General features: G+C 40.0%; 1 protein-coding gene across 1 annotated transcript in view; it reads left to right on the top strand.

Annotated features, from left to right (window-relative positions):
- The window catches only part of LOC129506221 (aromatase), a 150768-nt gene that overhangs the window by 119737 nt on the left and 5531 nt on the right, over positions 1–25500 (top strand). Inside the window, exons 3-7 of the mRNA XM_055319689.1 lie at positions 3018–3168; positions 14335–14489; positions 18280–18456; positions 21110–21224; positions 25139–25253. Of these exons, the coding sequence (XP_055175664.1) occupies positions 3018–3168; positions 14335–14489; positions 18280–18456; positions 21110–21224; positions 25139–25253 (713 nt within the window). The remainder of the gene's footprint in view (positions 1–3017; positions 3169–14334; positions 14490–18279; positions 18457–21109; positions 21225–25138; positions 25254–25500) is intronic.

Here is a 25500-nt window from a genome sequence, read left to right on the forward strand (position 1 = left end):
TTCCTACCTTGGAGTTTTGTAAGTGTCAGTTGTGGGAAATTGCCCCATGTTCACTGATGTCTATCCAGGACCCACAGTTACCAACTACTTAGCCCCTGGCAGCTCTCCTTTCCTCAAGGACACATAGCCATCCCCAACCTTGCACATGGGTTCACTCCCCCAGAGCCTCTCTCTGCCCTGGGCACCATGTCCCCAGAGGGGATCACTGGGAAAAGGACATGGCAACACATTCCCCCTTCTCCTACTGAAAAATAACTTCACAGAAAAGTACACAGTTAAATGTCATCACAGTCCAGGACAAGAAACAGGATGGTAAACAGCATCCGGAAACTTCCCTTGTGCCTTTTTAGTCATACCCCTCTCTCACCTCCAGAGGTAGACATTCTTCTATTTTGTGATAATCATTCCCTTGCTTTTTATAGCTTTGCATATAATTTCATATCCCCAAACAATACAGATTAATTTTGCCTGGTTTTAAATGTTTTAGCTATCAGAGTCCTTAATTACTTCTTCTATAGGGCTTCTCTTGCTCAATATTATGTCGGTAAGATTCATCCATGTTATGACATGCCTCTATAGTTCATATGGTATGCAGTAGCTCAAACATCTCGTGGTTTAATTACTGATGCTGTTGGTGGACATTTGGTCGTCTCCAGTTTAGGACTATTGTGAACAGTGCTGCTAAGACCCTTTATGTGCACAGGTTTCTCTAGGGTGTACACCTAGCAAGGAATGCAGCAGCTTCTTGATTAGGGCAGTGGGTGAGAGATCCCAGATGTTTGCTTCCCAGAGGCTGCTTCTGCACAAAAATGCAGTGTAGTATTTATTGCTCCTCTTAGGGTGTGAAAGAGGCTCCCGCAATTAGTACATGCCCAGGTCATCATTCCCAAATCTGAGAAGCAGGGAGCAGCTTAATGTGGATGCAACCAGAATATTTCCCTAATATCCTACCAAAATTTCTCCCCTCCTAGAGTATTCTTTTCTCAGCTTCTCATCTGTACGATATAAGATACATATGTAAATCAAAGGATCACATTGTGTTGTAATTATTCGATACTGTGCTTTCTCTGCACATACTCTCCTCTCCTGACAGGACTCTGATGGGAACCTAGTTATGCTTATCATACCATCTCCAGTCTCTGATGTGTAGCTAGTGTCTATCTATACCTAGTAGGGTCTCGGTAAGTGTTTGCTGAATGAAGTAAGCTGTCACACGATTCATCACTAGAAACACTAGACTTGAATTCCCTTCTGGTTAGAACATTCAGGTTTTCAACCTGAGAAAAGTACATCATCATCTCCCTTTCTCAGTGGATAGAGTTATGCACTGTCATGTTTCAAAACTGAATGGTGATTCCCTAAAATTAAGACTCTCTACATGGCACCAAACTGTTAGATAAAAAAACAAAGAGTGTAGCCTTTCATTTGTATGTCTTTGATCCTCATGGGCCTAGGATATTAAGGAAGTAAACCTTTGTTGAATGAGTCTATTCCCAAATAGCTGGGTGTCTGATCTCCTATGGACTAAACGTACATGAAACAATGTTTTTCCATTTTATCAAAATGTAAATACAACCCAAAATACTCTAAATGAGGATGATATTTAAGACTTCATCCTTTATTATGCACACATATCTAGTTAATTTAAAAAATTCACCAGGAAGCCTTTATTAAGCATCCACAACGTTTTATGCTGTAAAGACTCAGCAAAGTAGTTTGTTACTATGCGTATGTTAGAGATCTGTATATCTGATGACCTTTTAAGGAAAAACGTATTCAAATTTGCTTGTTTTAATCTTTTGAAGAACTTAATGAAATTATTTAACATAAAGTCAGTCATCTATTTACCATACAGTGTTACTGCAACAATCAGAAGATTAAGGAAGAACCCTCTCAAAATGTTTTGGTTCTACAGATCTTACCAAAGACCTTCACTTTAAGGGGAAAAACAAAACAAAACAAAGAAACAGTCTTATTCCCATTAATCCAGCTATTGCAAAGTTAAAGACTAAATCTTATTTGCCGAATTTGGGACTTAACATCCAATTTAGATGATTTAAGAAAAATCTTAGATTATCTAGATTTATTTACACAAATGCTGGAGTGAGAATACTGTCTCATACAGTTGTGCATGTTGGCTTCCTATTTTACTGCTGGAATGGAATTAGAGGAGAAAGATTTAATTTAGAAATTTAGTTTTCACAGGAAAACTCCTAAAACCATTCCAAGAAGTTTTTGTCTAACTTTTTACCACCATCAGTAAAATCAAGCTACTAAGTTTGTTCTCTGGCCTAAGTAATTGCAAATTCCTCTTTTTTTTTTTTTTTTTTTTTTTTACGTAAGCAAGAGTGGTAACTGCTCTTGAGTAAAACCACATCACTGGACCCAAATTCTAGTTTAGACACTGATCAGACTCATTGCCTAATTCCTCAATGCTTAGCTGTATTTTTTTGACTAATGAGATTTAGTTTAGGATTCTTTTCTTAAACGGAGTCAGTCCTTTTTGAAGGAAAAAAAAGAAATGGATATTCTTTATTTGGACATTATCTTTGCAGACCATGTCCCTCAGTTAAAAAGATTACACCAAAACTACAACCTAATTTTAACCCACCAATTCCATCAGCTGAGGCATTCAAACCAAAAGTTTTCAGACATAACTAGGCAGCCGAACAGATCAGCTTGTCACATGTCCTGGTTTCCATGCTTGTAACTAGAGGGACTGATCGACTTGTGTTTAAAACTCACTGACACTGTTTAATATGGCAAGAAAATAGTTGACACATACCCTGGTTCAAACAGACTGAAATGATCAAGACCAAATGGAAGTAGTGTGGTATGGACACTGAACTACTGTTTTTTCATGTTAAGCTTGTTTGTTTTCTAGTGATTCACAAATACACATCAGAAGATGTAAAAGAACTTTTAGATATATAAAAACACAAACAGCAATAACATAAAGCACTTGTTCTTCTTTGGTGTTTGCTAAAATGCTGACTGTGATCTGATATCTCTCCTAGGTCCTGGCTATTGTATGGGAATTGGGCCCCTAATTTCCCAATGCAGGTTCCTATGGATGGGGATTGGCAGTGCTTGCAACTACTACAACAAGATGTACGGAGAATTCATGAGAGTCTGGATATGTGGAGAGGAAACACTCATTATTAGCAAGTGAGTCTGTTAATAATCAGAGACATATTTTTTAAAACCAAGGCTGTGTTTTTTCCTATTAAGTAACAAACTTATTCTGGTATCTTGATGCTTTTGTTGCTAAAGCTGTGTTTTTACTACTTAAATGAAGATGAACAATTCCCAGGTAGAAATCTAACCCTATAAGACAAGTGCAATAATTGGGCTTTGCCTAAACCCAGAGGTACATGGATAAGGAACTCTGGAAATCTATTTGAAATTTCTGTGAGCAGTGAGTGTGGAAACTTAGAATCCAAAGGATTTGGGTTTGACAAAATATACTTTAGAGAGAGGTATTATCTTTTCTACTCTCCTAAGATCTGATCTTATCTCTGTACGTAAGCAGTTCAAACAAAACAAAACACCTGAGAGAAAGGAAACTGTACCAGTTTGATAATGTGCTTCTAATGGCAGACTCCTGAGCACCACTAGAGGGGTAAACGGGAGAAAAAAATGCCAGTCATATGCTCCTAGTCTATTTATGACTGTGGGCCTACGTCTCAGCTGAGTTATCTTAAATAAATTAGGAATATTGCCTATTTAAAAAAGTGATTTATCTTTTTTGGATAAGTTTAGCAGATTGAATTCATCCAGGGGTAACCAAATAGGCATCAACTGTAGAGAACTAGTTTTGTGAAATACTAGTTTTCTTATTTATTGAGCATAGAAAATGGAGAATTTCAGAGAACACATTTCCCTAGACTTTCAGTTATCTTTACCGAGTATCTTACAAGGTTATATGCCAACACTGTCTCATTCATGAGTTTTTATATTCCCTGACAGGGCTTTACCCACAAACTGAAACCAACTAGGGTTTTACTTATTTGTTAGAATTTTTTGTCCAGATTCATAGACTATTGCCCAGAAGCAACTGAAGCATTTCTGGAAACTACATTGATTTCTTTTAAGCCAAGATTACATACATCATTTCATAAAATACCATAGTAATCTCAAAGCCCAATTCTTTGACCCAAACAACTGACAGAATGGAGTAGAGGACAATAATTACCCCTGGATTTTACTTTGATTACTCTGGTCAGTCAAATTTAGGTGATTTTGGTAAGTTCTCATTTTAAAAATCGATACTTTACTTACTTTGGCAACTGGCTACAGTCTCAAAATGTCCTGGGACTGATGACATGAGGGCTTGGGGGCTTGGGACATTTGCCCCTGTTCTTTCATCCAGCAGCCCAGCAAGTTGCCTTCCAGGCTGCCTCAGCAGACAGGTAACATGATCCACAGGATATTTATCCAAAACAATATCTGTCTACAGCTCAGGATCTTAAGCCATGGTTCTCACCCTGGCTGCACATTGAAATCACCCAGTGAGCTTTTAAAAACCCCAATGTTTGGGGGTTTGGGATCCTAGCCACAGGCCCAGCTTTCAGAATCTCTAGCGGTGGAACTCATGCGTCAGGTGTGTGTAGAGCTCCCCACGTAATGCCAGTGTACTGCAGAGCCTGAGACAAGAGAGCAGGTAAGTGGCTTCTACCACAAGGGGGCCTTTCCTTGGGGTTGGGGGAGCAGCTAAGCGGGTTGGAGTGCTTTGTCTTGTCATCTTACTCTTCAGTCTAGCTCAGGTGGTGGTAGTGTAAGATGAGAACTAGAGTGAAGAAGGTAACAAAAGACCAGAGGACCAGAACAGAAATCACTCTTAGATGATACATACTTGGATCACCAAAGAGGATCCTGAAGCCCAAAGGCACTCCTGAAGTAGGATTTTTGTTACAGTGCAGGATGGCCTCTGACCACTCTGCTGCCTTCATTAAGAAAGTGGCCTTAGACACTTGACAGGATGAGCACTGGGTGTTATTCTATACGTTGGCAAATTGAACACCAATAAAAATAAATTTATAAAAATAAATAAATTCTAACATCGAAAGAAAGAAAGAAAGAAAGAAAGAAAGAAAGAAAGAAAGAAAGAAAGAAAGAAAGAAAGAAAGAAAGAAAGAGGCCTTAGAGACTCAGGCCTGACCAACTCAGGTGCTGATTCACGCTGGAGATGTGCACACAAACCATCTCGCCCTTCCCCCAGCTCTCCCAGTTCTCTCCTCCTCCTGTCCTCACAGGCTTTTCACTGGAGTCTTTGTGTTCTCCTTAATTGCCTCCCAGCCGCTCAATTTTGTTGTTAAGGGCTGAGCTCCCTGAGGGAATAGGACATGTTTGTCCCCATCCCCTTCCCTTGCCTACTCTTCAGGTCCCTTCCAGAACTACCCGTGCCTCTTGAAAATACCCCATTGGACCTCAGAAAGCTTTTTATTCTTAGTAGAATAGTTTGCTAGGGTTTTTTTTCCCCCTTTTGAAAAATTTGAGATCTGCAGTCATTGCAACTGAGCAGAAATTATGGCCCAACTTTTCCTATCAGCATAGTCCCGAAGAGGGGCTACAGAACTTCCTGGGAGGAGTCAGGCCCAGAGTGCTGCCAGGATGTTGCCTGAGCAATTAGGAGTTTGGGGGGAAATTTTATCTCGTCATGGGTAGATAAAGTATGCACAGTTCCCCAGGCAGGTAAACTCTAAATTAATGAGGGTCTAATAGATGCTGTGCATGACACTGTATGCTGTGTGGATATATTAGTTTTTGTAATGAATACAATAAAATATGAGCAGCACCCATAAAGGAGAGTTAGCAAATTAACATGCTAATTAGGGTTATATTTGCAAACCTCTTAGTAATTAACATACTAATTAAAATTACATTTGGGGACACCTGTGTAGCTCAGCGGTTAAGCATCTTGTCTTGCCTTTGGCTCAGGGCCTGATCCCGGGGTCCCGGGATCGAGTCCTGCATCGGGCTCCCTGCATGGAACCTTCTTCTCTCTGCCTATGTCTCTGCCTCTCTCTCTGTCTCTCTCATGAATAAATAAATAAAAATCTTTTTAAAAATTACATTTGTATATCATGCCTACATTTATAGGGAATGCATTCATGTATTCTTTCAACATATATTTATTGGCAATTTACTATATACTAAGCACTGGGTGATCCTAACATATAATCTTTATTGGTTCCCATTCATTCATTAAATAAGCATTTGTTGAGGACTAAACTATGTACACTGGGTATCATGAACAAATCTGCCAAATATCCCTATTCTCATGGAGAAATACTTTGTTGTATTGTTAGTATACCAACAATAGATGAGTAAAACATAGTATATGAGTAGGGTGACCAATTATCTTGGTATGCCTGGGACTAGGGGGTGTTTCTCAGGATGTAGGACTTTTAACGCTAAAACTGGGTCAGTCCCAAGCAAACCAAGATGGTTGCTCACACTATCATCAGGTAAATACATGCTATATAGGAAACTAAAGTAGGGAGAGCCAGTTGCAGGGATGGAAGTGCAATTATGGTTAAGAAAGGCCTCATTGAGAAGTTAGCATTTGGATAAAGACCTAATGGAAGTGAGGGAGTGAGTCATGCAGAGAAGCAGAGGAAAAGCATTCTGGATGGAAGGAAGAGCAAGTGCAAAGGCACTGAAGTGGAAGGCTGACTGAAATGTTCAAGGAACACCAAGGATACCAGTGTGGCTAGGGAAAGAATTAGTGGAGATGACATTAGAAAGGTGTTAGGCTACCCAGTCATGGTGGGCCTTGTTGGTCATTGTAACAACTCTGAATTATACCCTGCATGGGATGGGAAGCCTTTGAAGAGTTTGAGCAGAAGAGTGACATATCTGACTCATTCATGTTTCAGCACATTCCTGGCTTCTCTACCCACATTCTACCCCCATTCTACCCACATTCTTTAAGAATAGGTGCTAAAGGGAACAAGGATGAATGCACAGAGAGCGGTTAGGCAGGAGATGATGGTGGCTGGTAGACGTGAGAGCAGTAGAGGTAATAAGAGCACTGGGTGTTATTCTGTATGTTGACAAATTGAACACCAATAAAAAAATTATTAAAAAGTGAAATCATAGACATATCTTGAATGCAAAGCCAATAAAGTGCTAAGAGACTGGATGTTGGGTGTAAGAATCAAGGCAATAGCATAGTTTTTCCCTTGAATACCTAGAAAAATGAGGGTATCATTACCTCAGATAGGCGGAGCAAATTTGGGATGGGAAGAAATAGGGATTCCATTTGGAATATTTTGACTAGACATGCCTAGTGGACAGCTGAGTGGAATGTTGTGAAAGAAGGTCTGAGTCTTTAGGCACCCTCCCCAGCCATAGTCAGAAACTAGAAAAGTAGGCTGAGAAGGATAGCCATAGAAGGGAAAACCAGAAGAGTGTGGTAGTCTGAAAGTCAGGTGATGAGTGCATATCAAGGAGGAGGGAATTACCAGATAGTGCCTGGTGAAAGGAAAATTTGAGTGTTGCATTTAACAATAAATAGGTCATGGGTGACCTTGAAAAGGATAGTTTCAATAGAGTGGTGGGGGCAAAAGTTTGACTACAGTATAGAATGAAAGGAAAGAATTAGAAGCAGCATGTGTAGACAACTGTTCCAAGGAGTTTGTCATAAGGGCAGCAGAGAAGTGGAACAAAGAAATAGAAAGGGATGTATGGTCCAATGACTTTTTGTTAAGGTAGGAGAAATTACAACGTGTATTGCGATGGCAATGTTGGATTACAGAAAAAAATTGCTGATGGAAGAGAAAGGAATGTGTTAGGTGAGATGTAAAAGGCATCCAAGTGACAAGTGGAGTTGGTCTTCACTAGAGACATGGAAGTTTATCCACAGTAAGTTTGGGAAGTTTGAATATATAAGCATGGATCCTAAAAGTTGGAGCTTGCAGAGTTTCTAGTTGTTTCTTTTTCCTCAGTAAAATAGGAAATAAAGTCTTCAACTAAGACTGAGGAAGTAAAATACTTGAGGATAGAGGAGGCAGAACAAAATAGTCATCTAGAACAGTGACTGTGAATGGACTTAGGGAAATGTAGTAGATTTGCCAGCTGCACTAAGGGCTCACTTGAATTTAACTGGGACCTGTCCGTGTGTGTGTGCGCGCACATGTACATGAACATGTGCATGTATGTTTTTTTACCCAGCCACATTCAGCTGCCAGGGACAAGCACAGAGTCAGCTGAGAGTTGGATTTAGCCAGGGTGAGCTTTTATGAGGCAACTATGACAAAGTAAGGAGAGGGTCAAGGGAGTTGAGAATGCATGGAAGAGAGTAATTTTAATGATTGATGATAAAATGGGTTCCCCCCCCAACTTTCTATTAAGAAAATACTCAAATGAACAGGAAAACTGTGAGAGGAATCCTTCCTCCCCTCCTCTGACATTGACCTTTTGAAGAGACTGGGTCAATTGTTTTATGTGATGTTCCACATTTCCGAATTTCATTATATTATGGTGTCACTTAACATAGTCCTTGATTCCCTGTATTTCTTATAAACTGAATATTATGTCTTAAGGCTCAGTTGCATTAAGGTTAACACTTTTGTAATTGTAGTAGTAGGCACTTCATGTTGTATCACATCAGGAGACAAGGAATGGTTGTCCCACTATTAGGGATGTTAAATGTGATCATTGGGTAGGGTAGTTACAGCCAGATCTCTCTGTTATAAAGATTGTTTTTCTCTTACAGTGACTCCAGTATTTCAGCTGGGTAAGTGCAGATAGTAGAGGGGCAAATGACAGGGGAAAGGCAATGGGATCGAAAGACTCAGGCACAAGACAGGTCTACACAGGCAAGTGCTTTTAAATGTTTAGCACCAATTATTCCATTAATTTCTCCTCCATATTCCTAGTAGTCATCATTCTTGAACTTGGCCACAGATATGAGTCCTTTTGATTTTGAAGATTTTATTTTTTTGAAGATTTTATTTTTTAGGAATCTCTATGCCCAACATGGGTCGAACTCACAACCCCGAGGTCAAGAGTCATAACAGTTCCACCAACTGAGCCAGCCAGGTGCCCCTGTGTGAGTCCTTTAAATTCAGAACTGAAGGTGGCTTCCTCCTCACTACCCAAGAACTTACTCTGGCTACTTTTCATTTTGAATAGATAATAGGTTTGCCTATTTTGGCAATATCTTTTGACTTCAGTTATGTTTAAAGAAGAATAATGAAGGGGAATGGGGATACAGGCTTCCAGTATGGAATGAATAAGTCACAAGGATGAAAGGTACTGTATAGGGAATACAGTCAAAGGTATTGTAATAGCATTGCATGATGACCAAGGCATAATGTATCAACTTGTTGAATGGCCATGTTGTACACCTGAAACTAATGTAACACTGTGTCAACTATAGAAGGAAGGAAGGGAGGGAGGAAGGAAGGAAAGAAGGCAGGCAGGCCCCAGTTACCATACAACTTACACTACCCACTATCCCTTCTGAGCTTGGGGACTCCCTTGGTCTCTCTTCCCAGTCAGTATAACATCTCCCTTAACTGGAGTTATGGGGCAGGCCCACAAGGCTGGAGCAAGGTCTCTACTATTTTGCTGAATGCCCTGAGAGCTCTGGGCTGGAGTCCCTAGTTCTTTACCAATTTTCTTTTCTTCACTTTCTTGATGTACTCTGGCTAGACAAAGCCAGCCTATTTTGATATAAGACTTTTTTTGAAATCACTCACCTGCAGCCGGTCAGTCTTCTCCTGCCAGGTGTATCACATCTGTCTTGTCAGCTTTGTCCCTTGCCAAGGCTGAGCCTCTGACTCCAAATCAATGAGATGTTGGCGCCCCCTAAAGAACACATTTACTAATACACGTTTAGTCAGGTTTAGGGTTGGGGGCTCTTGTTGTCTTTTTAAATTTGATTAGTATTTTATCTTTGTGTATCGTGTAACCATTTGCTTCGACTTGGATGGAATTGGAGGGTATGATGCTGAGTGAAGTAAGTCAATCGGAGAAGGACAAACATTATATGGTCTCATTCATTTGGGGAATATAAAAAATAGTGAAAGGGAATAAAGGGGAAAGGAGAAAAAATGAGTGGGAAATATCAGAGAGGGAGACAGAACATGAGAGACTCTTAACTCTGGGAAATGAACAAGGGGTAGTGGAAAGGGAGGTGGGCGGGGGTTGGGGTGACTGGGTGATGGGCACTGGGGGGGGGGCACTTGACGGGATGAGCACTGGGTGTTATGCTATATGTTGGCAAATCAAACTCCAATAAAAAAATACAAAAAAATACATTAGTAATTCTTCAAAGTAAATGGACAGGTTGATATGATTAATTTAATGCAGTATATAGAAGCTCCAGGTGTCAAAGCAGAAAAAATAGTGTACTGCTTTACCTCTGAGCACTTGAAATTTTTAGATATGAATTTGTGAATGAAGAATGTACAAATTACTTATTTTCTGCTGTAATTATAGAATAAGTTGGGGAAGGTAAGAGAAGGCTAAAGTCCTGAAATATATTAATAAGCTTTTAAGTCCTCTTATAGAACAATTTTTCTGTACAGGACAAAATTTTAGCTGTTTGTCAGTCAAATTAATTCCTTGGAATACAAACAGAAGCATCTGGATTTTTGTTTTTATTTTTGTTGCTAGGAAGAGAAAAACTTGTCTGAAACTCAGGGATCATTTGATGAATGTTATCTGGAATCAAATCAAGAGAATATTTGACCTAACAGAGAGTATATTGATTTGAAAATAAGATTTTTTTCCTGAAAGAAATTATCTAGTATACAATTTATTCATATAATAATTCTATTCTCATTTCTTGACATTGCTATTATTTCAGGGTCTTCCTCTTAAAATTTAAATAGAACTATGGAACCATCATAAATGTGAGGGTTTAGCTAATACTTAGCCTTTAGCCTAATCTATTTAGCCAGAGCACAGCTCCTTTGGCCCAATGTCTTCTTTGGGAATGTGTTTTCACAGGCATTAACTGAACAACCTCACTAAGGCAAAGTCATCCTTTTAGGACCCAAGTATCAACTTTAAGAGGGAAGAGCAAGTGGTAGGAATGGCCACTCCAGCCCAGCGAAAGAACCAGGTGCCTATACTACAAAGGCTACTCCCCATCTCTGAGAGTTATGTGTACAAAAGCCCCATAGTAGGAGAATTTGCAGCTGAGAAACAAAATTTCAGTGGAGAAGTAGAGAGGAAGAACCAAAGTTGCAATGAACATGTAAAAACTTGTATAAATACTAAGTTCACCAAAACTAAAAAATAACAGCATCTAAAATATAACATTGATGATATTTTATGTATGTTGAATTTGCACATTTAAGGCACCATGTTGTTTGTTTCTTTCTCTCTCTATTCTTTCCACACCAGAAAATACCCTCCTTTGCAGTATCAGAGAGAAGTTTATAAATATATTTTGCTTTCTTGCAATAAGGTGCATATGTCCTTCCTCTTCCTCTGCTCAAATGTTTAGTCCCTTTCTAACTTTATGATCTCTGCCTCTGAACTCCGCTCTGGTCTCAGAGACAGGGGGTAATTTGTAATCCTCGGGTGAAAAATGCTTTGGGGGATCTATTTTATCTAGCAGACCTGAGCAGGTTAGTTCTCAAGCCCCGAGATCAAAGGTTGTGTTACTTGAGCTCTACCTACAATCCCCACCAGAGCATACACAGGTAGGCAACATTTATACATGGCCTGGCTCTAGCACTGTTAACATGGCCAAAAGTCAGACTCCTGACAGTCTACCCTGCCTCAGCTTTCTTCACGCCTCCCATGGTCACACTGCCAAAAAACCTCTACTCCTGTCTCTGCTAACCACTCTGCCCCTTGTTTTAATTCCCAGACTCTGCTCCCTTTTTCTCCCCATCTCCAAGAAAAACGGCAATCGATTTAAATATACTTGAGTGGAAATATTTTGAAGTTACTGAAAATATATATGGAGGAAAGTAAATCTGCTTACGCTTAGAGTCTACTAAGGGGAGTTTGCATTTGTCCATGTTGTCCACATACAAATACTGTGACATCACTCTTGTGATCTGAAGAGCCTGTTGTCGTGTGCCTCAGAGGAGTCTGGGTAATACACGTACTGGATAATATGTACATGCTCTGGTAGTACAGGGAGGCCGAAGATGATAAACAAGACTTTGTAAGTGAGCACAGACTCTGTGGTCCTCTGGGTATTCTGCGTTCCTACCATCTACTCAGCAGGAAAGGGATGTTTGAGGGCCCAGAGCCTCTGAGGCAGCATGCTCCAGCCTTCTGTATGGAAGGGCAGGGCCTTAGAAGGAAGTGGCTGACATGTGACCTTCCTTCCCTCACTCACTCAACCATGAGCACGCGCCCCTGTGGGTGAGGATGCACCCTCTTCTGCAGTGTTTTGTCTGCCTCTTATCCTCGCTCTTCTGACTTTCTTCCATATCCTCTAGATAACCTTATTTGATTTTTCCAAGTGGTGTCTGTGTCTGGTCTACACCTACAATATGATATTGGCATTTATGGAGATAACAGACATAGAGGCACCATAGGTCCTGTTTGTTATCTTCTCCATCCTCCAATAAACACTTGTCCTGTCTGTCTGCATGGAATGTCCATCTTGCTCAGCTTATGAAGGCTTAGCCACATAGTTTATTAGCCCATCCCATCTTGGAGTTCCGGTTTCCTGACCCACACCATCCACAGCCTCAGCCGTCACTCAGCCCATGTCCAGCTAGCCTGCTTCCCCATGAGCCCTGCATGAACCGATTTTCCAAAGTCCCATGCAGTCACCTACAGCATTTCTTGACAGGTGGAAAAACCAATTTGTTCCATAATTCTCAACTCCATAAATTCCTGGCAGACTTCCCTTCCTGAGCACTGAGCTAGGAGTCCAGTCTCTCCAAATCTTCACTCTACAGCATTCATCTCAGCTCTCTTCCCCCTCACTCCCCATGCTGCTTGCACCTGCCCTCCAATAAACCCACCTACCATTTATCCTGAAGAGAGTAATTTTTATTTTGTCCTTTATCCTTTTGATTAAATTATTTGAATTACCCATTTATCCTTCTAATGCCATAAGCTTACTTCCAAGAAGTCTTAACATCTCAACAAAGTAAGTCACTCTCTCTCTACAGAAGAAGAGAATACTGGCCTCACATGTGCAGGCTCCTATGCCTTCTTCAGCTAGAATTTTATAACATTTCATAACTCTCAGTGCCTTATCATGCCTAAATTGCCCCCCTCCTGGGATGTGGGGTGCAGGAAGCAGCTTTTAGAGGAGGAAATGGGTACAGAGGGGCGAGACAGAAGGAGCTGCTTCTTCCTTCCTAGTTCCTCCACGGCCTTAAAAGTTGGGCATGGTGGGGGATGGAGGCAAAACAGTGAGGAGGAGCTGAGAAGGTCAAGGAAGCCTGTTGTCAAGGTCCCCATGTTGCTACCTCAAGTGCTATCTAATGGCTCACCATGTCCTATATCCTGAGAGAACTCTGTGACCCTGGAGACCTTGATGAGTCAGGATGGAATGCAGAATCCCAAGATAACTGCTGTCACCAGCCCAGACAGCCTTCCAGCTCAGCCCAGCCAGCTAAGCCCAGAATCAGGAGTGCCCAGAAGATGTCCTTCATGCCCAGAATGATACCCACTGGAGGGGCCAGTCCTGATTAGAGATTCTGAGGATAGGTGGTTCAAGGCAGAACCACCAATTCCAAACTGAAGAAGACTTCAGCATTTCCAGGAACTCTAGATTCTGAGACTCACTCCTGCAGGGAGTGGCAGTGTCTGGAGTGGGGCAGGAGGCTTTCTGGACTCTCTGGTGCTGTGGAGGTCTCAGTCTCTCTCAAGGCCTTGCAGCTCTGACCCCAGTAGTGGGTAGTATTTTGGTGAGTTGGAGTTTTTTTTTTTTTTTTTTTTAAAGGGAAATAAGGAATAGTGTGTGTGTTCTATCTTTGGTGATGCTTAAGCAGGCACTCAGCAGGTAGAAATATTTCAACTGGAGAGGGATGTTCTTATGCTAACAAATACTTATTCAATATGACTACTAGAATGCCTTGTATTTATATTTTTTAGATTTATTATTAGAAGGTGCAAGTGGGGGAAGGGCAGAAGGAGAGGGAAAGAATCTCCAGCAGACTCCCCACAGAGCACAAAGCCGGGAGGACATGGAGCTCAATCTCAGGACCTCGATGTCATGACCTGAGCCAAAACCAAGAGATGGACGCTTAACTGACTGAGCCACTCAGACACCCCTAGAATGCCTTACATTCAGATCAACAGGCATTTGCTAAGAGAACCCCCTGGTAGTCAAAATCATCACTATGAATTCTCCTAACCCTTAAAAATTAACACTAAGGTTTGCTGTCTCTGCAGGTCCTCAAGCATGTTCCACATAATGAAGCACAGTCACTACAGCTCCCGATTTGGCAGCAAACTTGGATTGCAGTGCATAGGCATGCATGAAAACGGCATCATATTTAACAACAATCCAACACTCTGGAAAGCTATTCGACCCTTCTTTACAAAAGGTAATCAGGTGCCAGTGACATTCTATTTTATCTATAAAAATGCCCCCTTTTCTGGAATTTAAGTTTTGCTGCTTCACTTATTTTGAAGTAATAAGATATGGTAGGCACTATTCTAAGTACTTGATATTTTAATCCCTCAGCAACCCCATGTGGTAAATACTCTTGTCATCTACATTTTACACATAAGAAAACTGAAGCTTAAATAAATAGGCTAACTTACCCCACATCCCCAAATGAGTAAATGGTGGCCCAGAAGACAATGTCAGTGCCTACATTTTTAACCACCACAAGCTCCATTCTTCCTATTGATGCACAAAGCAGTTCCAAGGACATGAAGAAGAGATGGAGCTCTGTACTTAGGATCATTTCAATTAAGAATTTAATGTTGTCAGTCACATGTTTGATTTAAACATAGCCACACAATGTGTTTGCTGAATCACTGACTGACATCCCAGATGTTTTAACAGAAAGCTATTTATGAATAAAATTAGAGAATTTTAGAACTAGGAAGGAATGTATATGTCATCTCATCCAGTCTCTGAATTTCATAGTTGGGGAAATATAGTCCTAGAGAGGTTGTGATTTTTGCTCAGACAACATAGCAAGTAATAGATGAGCACAGACCTGATCCCAAACTCCTTGTCAGTGTTTTCCCCCTTTACTGTATTTTGCTAGAAATGAAGCATTTGGGGAATATACATGTCCAGTCTTTGACATCAACATCAAGTAAGATAATCATGTCCTGGAAACACTGTCAGTGATAGAATCTGGGGATAGATGGATTTTAGGTCTGACCCCATGCACCATTAATATTTTTCCCTCTAGTCAGCCCTGTAGTGAATGAACTTGGATACCTCCCATGTGGCTACTGAGACAGGGAAAAACTATGCCTGTTCTGCGGAGCACTGATTACCTCTACAGAGTTGCCCGTAACCAAGACTCAGTACAACTCTATTGTAGACTCCACTCTATTTGTCTTATATTGCTGCTGTAACAAATTGCCACAAACTTAGTGACTTAAAACAATGTATCAATTAATTTCTAGTTCTATAGGTCAAAAGTTTGGCATGGGTCTCAACAGGCTAACATCAAGGTATTGGCTGAGCTGTATTGCTTTCTGGAGGCTCCAGAGGAGAACCTGTTTCTTTGTATTTTCCAGCTTCAGAAGCCACCTGCATCCCATGGCCTATGGCCCCTACCTCTGTCTTCAAAGCTAGCAACAGTGGGTCAGGTTCTTTCTATATCATATATCTCAAGACCATCCATCTATCATCACATCACTTTTTGACTCTGATGACAGCTGGAAAAGGTTCTTTGTTTTTGAGGACTCATGTAATTATGTTGGGCCTACTCAGATAATTCACAATACTCTCCCCATCTCAAGCTCCTTAACTTGAATTATATGTGCCAAGTCCTTTTTTTTTTTCCATGTAAAGTAACATATTAAGAGTTTCCAGAGACTAGGACCTAGACAGCTTTAGGGGGCTATTATTCTGTCTACTACTCCTGTTGGGGCAGATCTATCCTCTCATACCTTAGAAAACTGCAGACTGAGATAATGGAAAGACTGTAGGACTCAGGATTATAGGTTGTGGGTTCAGGTCCTAGTTCTGCCACTTTACTAGCTATACGACCTTGGACAAGTCACTCAACCTCTCTGAGCTTCAGTTTCCTTCTCCACAAAAGGTGATAAATACAACAGAACATTAATTCTAGGGCTATCATGAAGAATAAATGAAATAACACTGTAAGGTTCTATAGAAACATGTTTTTTGTTTGTTTTTGTTGAAGTATAATTGACATACAGTATATTAGTTTTAGGTGTACAAGTTAGTGATTCAACAATTATACATGTTATGAAATGCTCTCCACGATAAGTGTAGTCACCATCTGTCAGAATACAAAGACTTGACAATATTACTGCCTATATTTCCTATGCTGTGCATTATAGCTCCATGATTTATTTTATAACTGAATGTTTGACCTCTTAATCTCCTTTACCTATTTCACCCATCCCCCACCATCTCCCTTCTAGCAACCACCAGTTTGTTCTTTGTATTTGAGTCTATTTCTTTCCATTTGTTTGTTCATTTGTTTTGTTCTTGGATTCTACATATAAGTGAAATCATGTGGTATTTGTCTTTTTCTGTCTGACTTACTTCACTTAACACAATACCCTCTAGGTTGATCCATGTCATTCCAAATGACAAGATTTGTAAGTTTTATTTTACTTTGCTGTTTGGTCCAGGCACATTAGGAACATGTGAACTAGTTTTTAGGAACAATTAATTCTCACATACCAACATCCTCCACCTTGCCATGCAAAAATTAATAGAATTTAAAAATATTTTAGATTAATAGAATTTTCTAAACTCATCTGGTACAAGGGCCTACTTACAGTGCCCTGGGCATACAGTGCTGATCTACCCTTCTCTGTCTTGGAGTATCCTGTTCTTTCCTTCTGTGGAATGCATCCTTGTCAAATTTTCTTAATGTAGGTAGTTTTTACCTTCTTTCAAAACTTATCATAAGCATCCACTTCTCAAAAAGCCTCCCAGACCCTTCAGGATCCTTTAGCAGGCCCATTTTTCTGTACCTTGTAGCACTCTGCACACACCTCTAGCATAACACATCACCTAGGATGATATTTGGTGAGGTGCTGATCTGCCACTTTGCCCCTCACCCCATTATAAATTCCTGCCCAGCCGGGCAGCCCTGGTGGTCCAGCGGTTTAGTGCCGCCTTCAGCCCGGGGTGTGATCCTGGAGAGCCGGGATCGAGTCCCACGTCAGGCTCCCTGCACGGAGCCTGCTTCTCTCTCTGCCTCTCTCTCTCTCCCTCTCGCTCTCGCTCTCTCTCTGTCATGAATGAACAAATAAATAAATCTTTAAAAAAAAATTCCTTGAGGGTAGGAACTATGTCTTGACTATCATTGTATTTTGGGTACCCAGTTCAGTGATGAGAACCAAGGGGTACCTAGGAAGCTCAGTCAGTTAAGCATCTGCCTTTAGGTCAGGTCATGATCTCAGGGTCCCGGGATCAAGCCCTTTACTGGGTTCCCTGCTCAGCGGGGAGCCTGCTTTTCCCTCTCCCTCTGCTCCTCCCCCTCATGTTCTCTTTCTGTCTCTCTCTCTCTTTTCCTCCCTCCCTCCCTCCCTCTCTCAAATAAATAAAAAAAAAAAATGCTTAGCTATCATGACCTTGGTTGAGTAAAACAAATCTAGAAGTAGTTCAAAGGGAAACTAAAATTAAGAGCAGAACACTTATGGTAATTTTAAGACTAGCATTTTGAACCTCATAAACCACAAGTAAACAGGAAGCACTTTAGATCAAATAGCTGAAGTCCAATTTGAGTAGTTCTATAGCAATACCCTGCCACCTGCTGAAGCATGAAATAAATATCACCCTTGCCAAATCCAAACCTTTAGAGAAATATATATACAACAAATATGGAAAACCACTGATTTGTGATTTATGACCACAAGTACTAAACATTTTACTTGCAGTCTCACAAATGATTTGCCATAATGTGAAAAGTTTAATTTTGAATATTTTGTTTAAAATATTTATTTATTTATTCATTCATTCATACACTTTCACCCATAGAGGTAATGTATATTTGTAGAAAATTAGGAGAATGCAGAAAGGTATAAAAAAGAACACAAACACTTCTGCCAAATTACTGAATAAAAAATCGTGTACAGTAAACTCCAAACATAAAAGGCCAAAATAACCTGATTGTGTGTGCCCCTGAGTTCATAGTGACTCATTCTCTGATGTGTTCCCCTCAGCTTTGTCTGGCCCCGGCCTCGTGCGCATGGTAACAGTTTGTGTTGGATCCATCATAACGCATCTGGACAGGTTGGAGGAAGTCAGCAACGAACTGGGTTATGTCGACGTGTTGACTCTCATGCGGCGCATCATGCTGGACACCTCTAACATTCTCTTCCTGGGGATCCCCTTGGACGGTACTTGAGAATTAACATTCTGCCCTTTATTGAACAAGGGGATGAAAGGGTAACAGACCCAAGGAAAGATATACTGTTTTGTACAGCACTCTTGTTAGAACATCTCTAAGTATCCTTATGGGTTTTTTTTTTCCCCTGGTGTGTCTGCCTTGTTCATTTATAAGATATAAGTTTCTCTAAATAGGGTCCATCTCCTCTTTTGTATATCTCCTCATTGCTCTGGGAAATACGATTCTACCCACAGTCAAAACTTAACAAATGTAATCAGTTCATTTGGCCATTAACATAATCTACCACCAATCAAAATGATATATTTAACCAATTCCAACCATTCTTTTTGGATGCATACACACACAGATATACAAACACAGATATATACATAAATATACATACACACACCTCCCTCAAAGCTACTAAGCATGAAAACTGTCTATACAATGATAATGGTGCTGGTGCTGCTGCTGGAAATAATGAAAATAGCTACCATTCATTTAGTATCTACTATTAAAAAAATTTGCTTTACATACAGTTTGTCATTTAGCATTATAACAATTCTGGCAAGAATGTCTCACTCAAAAAGCCACTCCCTTCACTATTACAGAAACTAATATTAAAACACATACATGCAAATCTATCATCATAAAAAAAAACCATTAATCAGTTATGTTAATTCCATTCTGTTGTTGTCCAGCTAAATGTAATTTTCCCTGAATTCTAGCATGTTCACTGACTCATTCGTTCATTCAAAAAATATTTGCTAATTGCCTATTTTCTGCTAGGCATCGTTCTGGGTTCTAGCGATAGAACAGTGAACAAGATAGATCAAGTCCTTGCCTTCAAGGAGGTTGCATCCCAGTGGCAATATAAACAGCAAACAAGTAAATATCTAATAATACATTAAGCAATACTAACTGCCCTAAAGAACAAATGAAGCAGGGCAAGGGGATAGAAAGTGAAGGAGAGGTGCCACAGGGAGAGTGGGTAAGGCTATCACAGAGAGGGTTGTCAGGAAAGGCCTGCGCAGGGAGGACACCTAGACATAAGCTTAAATGCAGTAAGCAGTAAGCTTAAATGTGAGCCACATCCAGGTCTGAGGGAGGAACATTTCAGGCATGAGAACAGGGTCTTGTTTTAACACTGGCCCAAAGCAGCTGAGCTGACACACTTGCTGCCTAATTGGCCACTTTTGGACGAACAGACCAGCTATAAGCACTTCTTTTCTCTTCTCTAGCTCTGCTTTCTTCCTCTACCCTGCTCTTTACTTACTCCCTACAAGAGTCATAGAAACCTCATCTGACTGTCATTTGGATGGGAGCCTCATTCACTCTTGAGTATTTTTAGTCACACTCCTTGTCTGATCCTTTTCAGACAGGAACTCTAATCCCAGCTGGCCTGTCCTACATGCAGCTCTCCTAAGGTTAGGCAAGTCCATTATTTTATAAGTCCCTGTGTCATGGTTCCCTGTAAACCTCCGTTCTTAGGAAAGATGAAGTAAAGGGAATTGTAAATCTCTGTTAATTTAGGGATCAGACTATGAGGCTAAGAACCTACACAACCCATGCAGAGTTATGTTTCTTCCCCTTCTCCATATCCCATCCTTGTTAATTTTTTATTTTATTTTTATTTTATGATAGTCACACACAGAGAGAGAGAGAGAGGCAGAGACATAGGCAGAGGGAGAAGCAGGCTCCATGCACCGGGAGCCCGATGTGGGATTCGATCCCGGGTCTCCAGGATCGCGGCCTGGGCCAAAGGCAGGCGCCAGACCGCTGTGCCGCCCAGGGATCCCCTACAATCCATCCTTGTTAAACTCTCAATTTACCTGAGGGAGCCAGTGCAACAAAGAGTGAAGAACATTGCTCTGAGGTCAGGTAAGGCTGGGGTCCAGCCTAAGGGCCTGCCTGCCACACTGGCTGTATGGTGTAAGGCAAGCTTCCCAGTTTCTATGAACTGCAGTTTCTTCATCTGAAAAAGTGATGACACTACCACTCCCCTAGCAAGATTATAAGGATTAAATGAGGTCTCTTTTGTAAAGCACTTTACATGGTGAGTGGTATTTGGCAGTTGAAAATAAATGTCTATTTCCTTCCTTTTTGTACAATTTGAAAAAAAGAAGGGGTTTTCTTTCCCCAAACATGCAATTTAATTAAAGGACATCCATTAATAGCTGCCTATGCATGAGCCTTGGGACAAGATATTAGAGATACTCAGACGAATTCTATAGTCTGGACCAGAATGTAAACAGGAAAGTGGCATGGCTTTTTTCCCTCCCAGGTGCCAGAATTGAGGAGAATAACAGCCATGATTACTGGTGTCCCTCTTATTTCCCATCATCCAAAAAAACAGGGAGGAGTTGGACACTCAGTCAAGGAGGGGCATTTGAGATTCTAGGCTGTGTCTCTAACACAAACTTGAAAAGTGGCAAATCTCTGGTTAACTTGGTTGATTTAAATGCCAAGAAGAATCAATCAATGTTGATTTGTCTAGTGGCATTCATATGGCTCAAACACCCACTGAAAGTGGGACCTTGCCTAGCTTAGAAGCCCAGGCTGTAAGAAACTCTACACAGGGGATCTTCTCTTCTCAGAGTACTCTTCTTGGGCTCACATTTTTGCTCAACTACTCTGCTCTTTTGTTTGTTTTGTTTTTCCAGAAAGTGCCATTGTGGTTAAAATCCAGGGTTATTTTGATGCGTGGCAAGCTCTCCTTCTCAAACCAGACATCTTCTTTAAGATTTCTTGGCTATACAAAAAGTATGAAAAGTCTGTGTAAGTAACACAAGTTTGGAAAACTTATCAGTGAGATTGGATTGACTTTGGGTTGTGTCTTTGCTATTGTTGGCCTCTTCAGCTAGCTTTCTACTCTTCAGAGCCCACAGGGAAGCTGTGAAACACTTTATAGCAATTTGGCTGCATGTGGCCAGACCGAAAGAGTAAGGGAGGCCTTGGGCCCAGGCAGCTTTTCAACAATGGGGCCAAGTGGGTGGCCTGCGAGCCCCATGTCTGGAATTAGGACACTGCAGTGTAGTTTGAGTTGAAGAGAAGGGTTGGCTGAAGCCTATCATTATTATCTGTCAAAACTTTCTTTTCGTATCTGGAAATTGGAAACACAAAATCATTTTATAGTCCTGTTGCTTCTGAATGAATTTAACATAATTCAACTTGTAGGAATTGACAGTAGTCTCAAAAGAATTTTTGAATATAATGGACTTCAATAAAATGTGGGATTTCCTTTTCTTAGTCATGTATATTATGTCTTTGGGGGATCCTGAAGCTGTTGTTAAATGGCTTTCTTTGGTTATAGACGATTCTGACAAAAACTGGAAAAATGCCCAATAGCCCATAGTCTAAAAAAAAAAAAAAAAAAAAAGGTTTTCAGAGTGTAAGTAGCCAGCCACTGAACACTACCCACTCAGACACCATTAAAAAGTCCATGGGGTTTAGAGGCAGACAGACCTGGTTTATATCCTGTCTCTACCACTTAGTAACTAAATAGCCTTGGGCAGTTATTCAAAGTAAAATGTAACCTACCATTTAAAAGAGAGATACAGGTTAATGAAATCCTTTATGTAGGGTGGCGTAACACAGAGGATGGCACATAGAAGGCACTAAATATGTTAGTTTTCTTCTTCCTTCTGTTCATATCTTCCCCCAGATGTCCCTGATAATCTTAAATCCTCCATCTCAGAAAGTTCCCCAACTTGTTTGAAGACCCAACTTTTTGTGTACTTTGTTTATATATTTTGAAATTTAACAGTGTTAGCTTCCAGGAAGGAAGACAACTTGTTGCTTTATATATTCTCATGTGGTTGGTGAGTATTAGGTGGGTGATTTGGGCACTTGGGTCTTTACATATTTCATTTAGTTTCCACCAAAGTTTATAGTGACTTGAATCAATGAGATAAAGGATCCATCTCTTCACTATGTTCAAATTTGGCAGGGGTCTAAAGAGTCTCATTTTATAGTACTTAGTCATCAGTTTAGCTTTGGTTTTGGCCAGCAAGCTCATAAAAACTTACTGCATGAAACTGTATAATGGTTTCTCTTAGGTTTCTATAGAAATTAGCTCAGCAACATTCCTTCTACATAGAATATTTGCCACTGGTTAGTATATGAATCTATATCGCCTATGTCCTAGAGCAGTAAAGACCTAGAGAAATCTTTAAATCTCCTTTCCCAACCATGTCCATTGCAATAATGCCAATATTTTTTTTAAATTTGAGGTATAATTGACATATAACATTATATTACTTTCAGGTGTACAAGCAACATCATGACTCAGTATTTGTATATATTGTGAAATGATCACCATTATATCTAGTCACAAAATTTTTTCTTATGATGAAAACTTTTAAGATCTATTCTCTTGGTAACTTTCAAATCTGTAATACAGTATTGTTAACTATAGTCACCATATTGTATATCATGTCTTCATAACTTATTTTATAACTACAAGTTTGTACTTTTTCATTCCCTTCAGCCATTTTGCCCATCCTTACCCCCCACCTCTGGCAGCCACCAATCTCTTCTCCGTATCTATGAGCTGGAGTTTTTTGTTTTGCTTTAATACTCCACATGTAAATGAGATCATGTAATAGTTGTCTTTCTCTGTCATATCAATACTTTTTAGAAATACACTGATGGAAAGGATTCTGGGACATCTACTCCCATCCCTAATTATTCAATTTTATATTTCTGCCTGTCTTAATTCCCAATATTACAGCAGTACATTTTCAACTTCTTATTCTGGCAAGTTTAAGGCTTTTAACCACAGAACACCTTAAATAGGTGTTTGTAGCCTGGATTGATAACCTAGCCACCCTTGTTTTAGTATAAAATATGCTTAGAGTTCCAAACCACAGACTCACAGATATATTCTTGTATTACATGTTTATAAGTCAGAAATTTCCTATTCCCTGAAAACTGTCACTGAACTCAATTCTCCCAGTTTTTACAGGCATATAAATTCAGATGCACAAATTTATGTAGGGCCAGCTTCTAAACCAAATAAGAAGGATCCCAATTAGCATTCATGGGCCCCCTGATTCTGGCCCAGATGTTCAGAAGTGACTGCAGTTCCACCAAGGAATTCTCCATGAATTCATAGTCTAAGGGCATTTCAACAACTCCCAGACCATTCAGGGGCCACTGCTCAGGTAGGAATGCTATGAGCATTCACAGCCCACCAACTGAGTAAGTTATCTGTTCCTTGTAAGAGCATCAACAAATATTTTCTGAATAAATGGACTGATAGATGAATGAATGAATGAATGAATGAATGAACGTGACCATAACCTTGGTGTATATCTGGAGGTAGGTGTATTTCTGCAGGCACACTTACAGAGATACACAAAGGATGGCATCCTTATTTAGAGTAACACAATTACTATACTAGCCTGAAGAATAGGTCTTCAAATGTTGAAACACATTCCTTCCTTGAGATGCCCAGAAGAAACTTTAAAAAGTGGGAAGAATCTTCCCTTACTTTTCCTGTTAAGCTGGAGTAAACATAGAGGCTATCTGTGTCAACATCATCAACATGGTTGTACAAGTGACCATGTCAACAAAAATTTGAAAGAAAGATTTATTGTACATTTACTATAATGCAGAATGCCATCCTCCCCTGAGACTGGGCAACAATATACTTACATATGGATGTATACACTTCAAGACAAATGCAAGAATAGCAGGGTTTAGATCTTACAGTAGACTTACTGTTCATTGAGTCTGAGACCTTCACTTTAAAAGAGATGTAAGAGACTTAAAGTAGGTTACATAGAAAGAAAACAATCCAGACTAGAAACTGACTCTCTCTTCCCAATGTGCTCTTCCCTCTACCACCCTGTCAAAATGCATATACTCTACATACTCATGTGGCTAGTCAGTCAGTCAATAAATATTTACTTCACGTTTACTATGTGGCAGAAACTTCAAGGTAAGAGAATATCAAGAATAATACTCAATCCTTTGTGTTTACTTTCTAGAATAGAAAATCTCAAACTCAGTTGTTTCCAGAGCTGGGCCAATAGAAGTAGGCTGTGTGGATATGAAGTAGTGAAAGGGACCATAAGGAAAGGAGGGGAAATTGAGTGGGGAAAAATTAGAAGGGAAGACAAACCAGGAGAGACTCGACTCTAGAAAACAAACAGAGGGTTACTGATGGGGAAGCTGGTGGGGGGATAGGGTAACTGTTTACTGGCATTAAAGAGGGCATGTGATGGGATGAACACTGGGTGTTATACTATATGTTGGCAAATTAAATTAAAAAAAAAAACAGGAAGTAAAGGCGCCTGGGGCAAACTGTGGAGAGTATGGTTTGCCTTTGCTGGTTTTTGGTTTTGTTTTTCAATTTAGACACTGTACTGGCCACATGAAAAGTCAGAAAACATGATTGGATTTACCATTTTGGTACCAGCTTTTAACCTTTCACTAGAGGTTATGGCCTTCGTTTTGCTATCAATACCTAGAAATCCTAGCTAAATTTGGTTCCTTAACATGAAGTATAATGAATACGTAATTTCAGGATATTTGTGAAGAATTAAGTTTAAATTCAGTTATTCATGAGCACTAATAGCTTCAATTAAAGCAGATAATTTTATTAAACAAATGGTAAATGAATACACTTTCTACATGTCTTAACTAACTAAAGATAGATTATATCCCCCCCCCACCTTTTTTTTTAGCAAGGATTTAAAAGATGCCATGGAAATTCTGATAGAAGAAAAAAGACACAGAATTTCCACAGCAGAGAAACTGGAAGACCATATGGATTTTGCCACTGAGTTGATTTTTGCTGAGGTACTAACCTAGATTAATCATAATTTCCACACAACATATGTATTTGACTGTTTGTGTGTAGGTTGTATAAAGACCCCCTCTTGTAATTGTTGTATACTTCTGCATATAAGTATTTATTTGCTCTTGTACTTCTATAATGACAACCCCAAGAGCCCACTCATTAGACATTCTGGTAAGACTGACCTTTAAGATCGAAACTTCTGTATCTGCACAATACAAAATATGAAAATGGAGGAGCCTAAAGACA

The sequence above is a fragment of the Nyctereutes procyonoides genome, unplaced genomic scaffold (assembly GCF_905146905.1).
Source record: "Nyctereutes procyonoides isolate TBG_1078 unplaced genomic scaffold, NYPRO_anot_genome, whole genome shotgun sequence".
Classification (NCBI taxonomy): domain Eukaryota; kingdom Metazoa; phylum Chordata; class Mammalia; order Carnivora; family Canidae; genus Nyctereutes; species Nyctereutes procyonoides.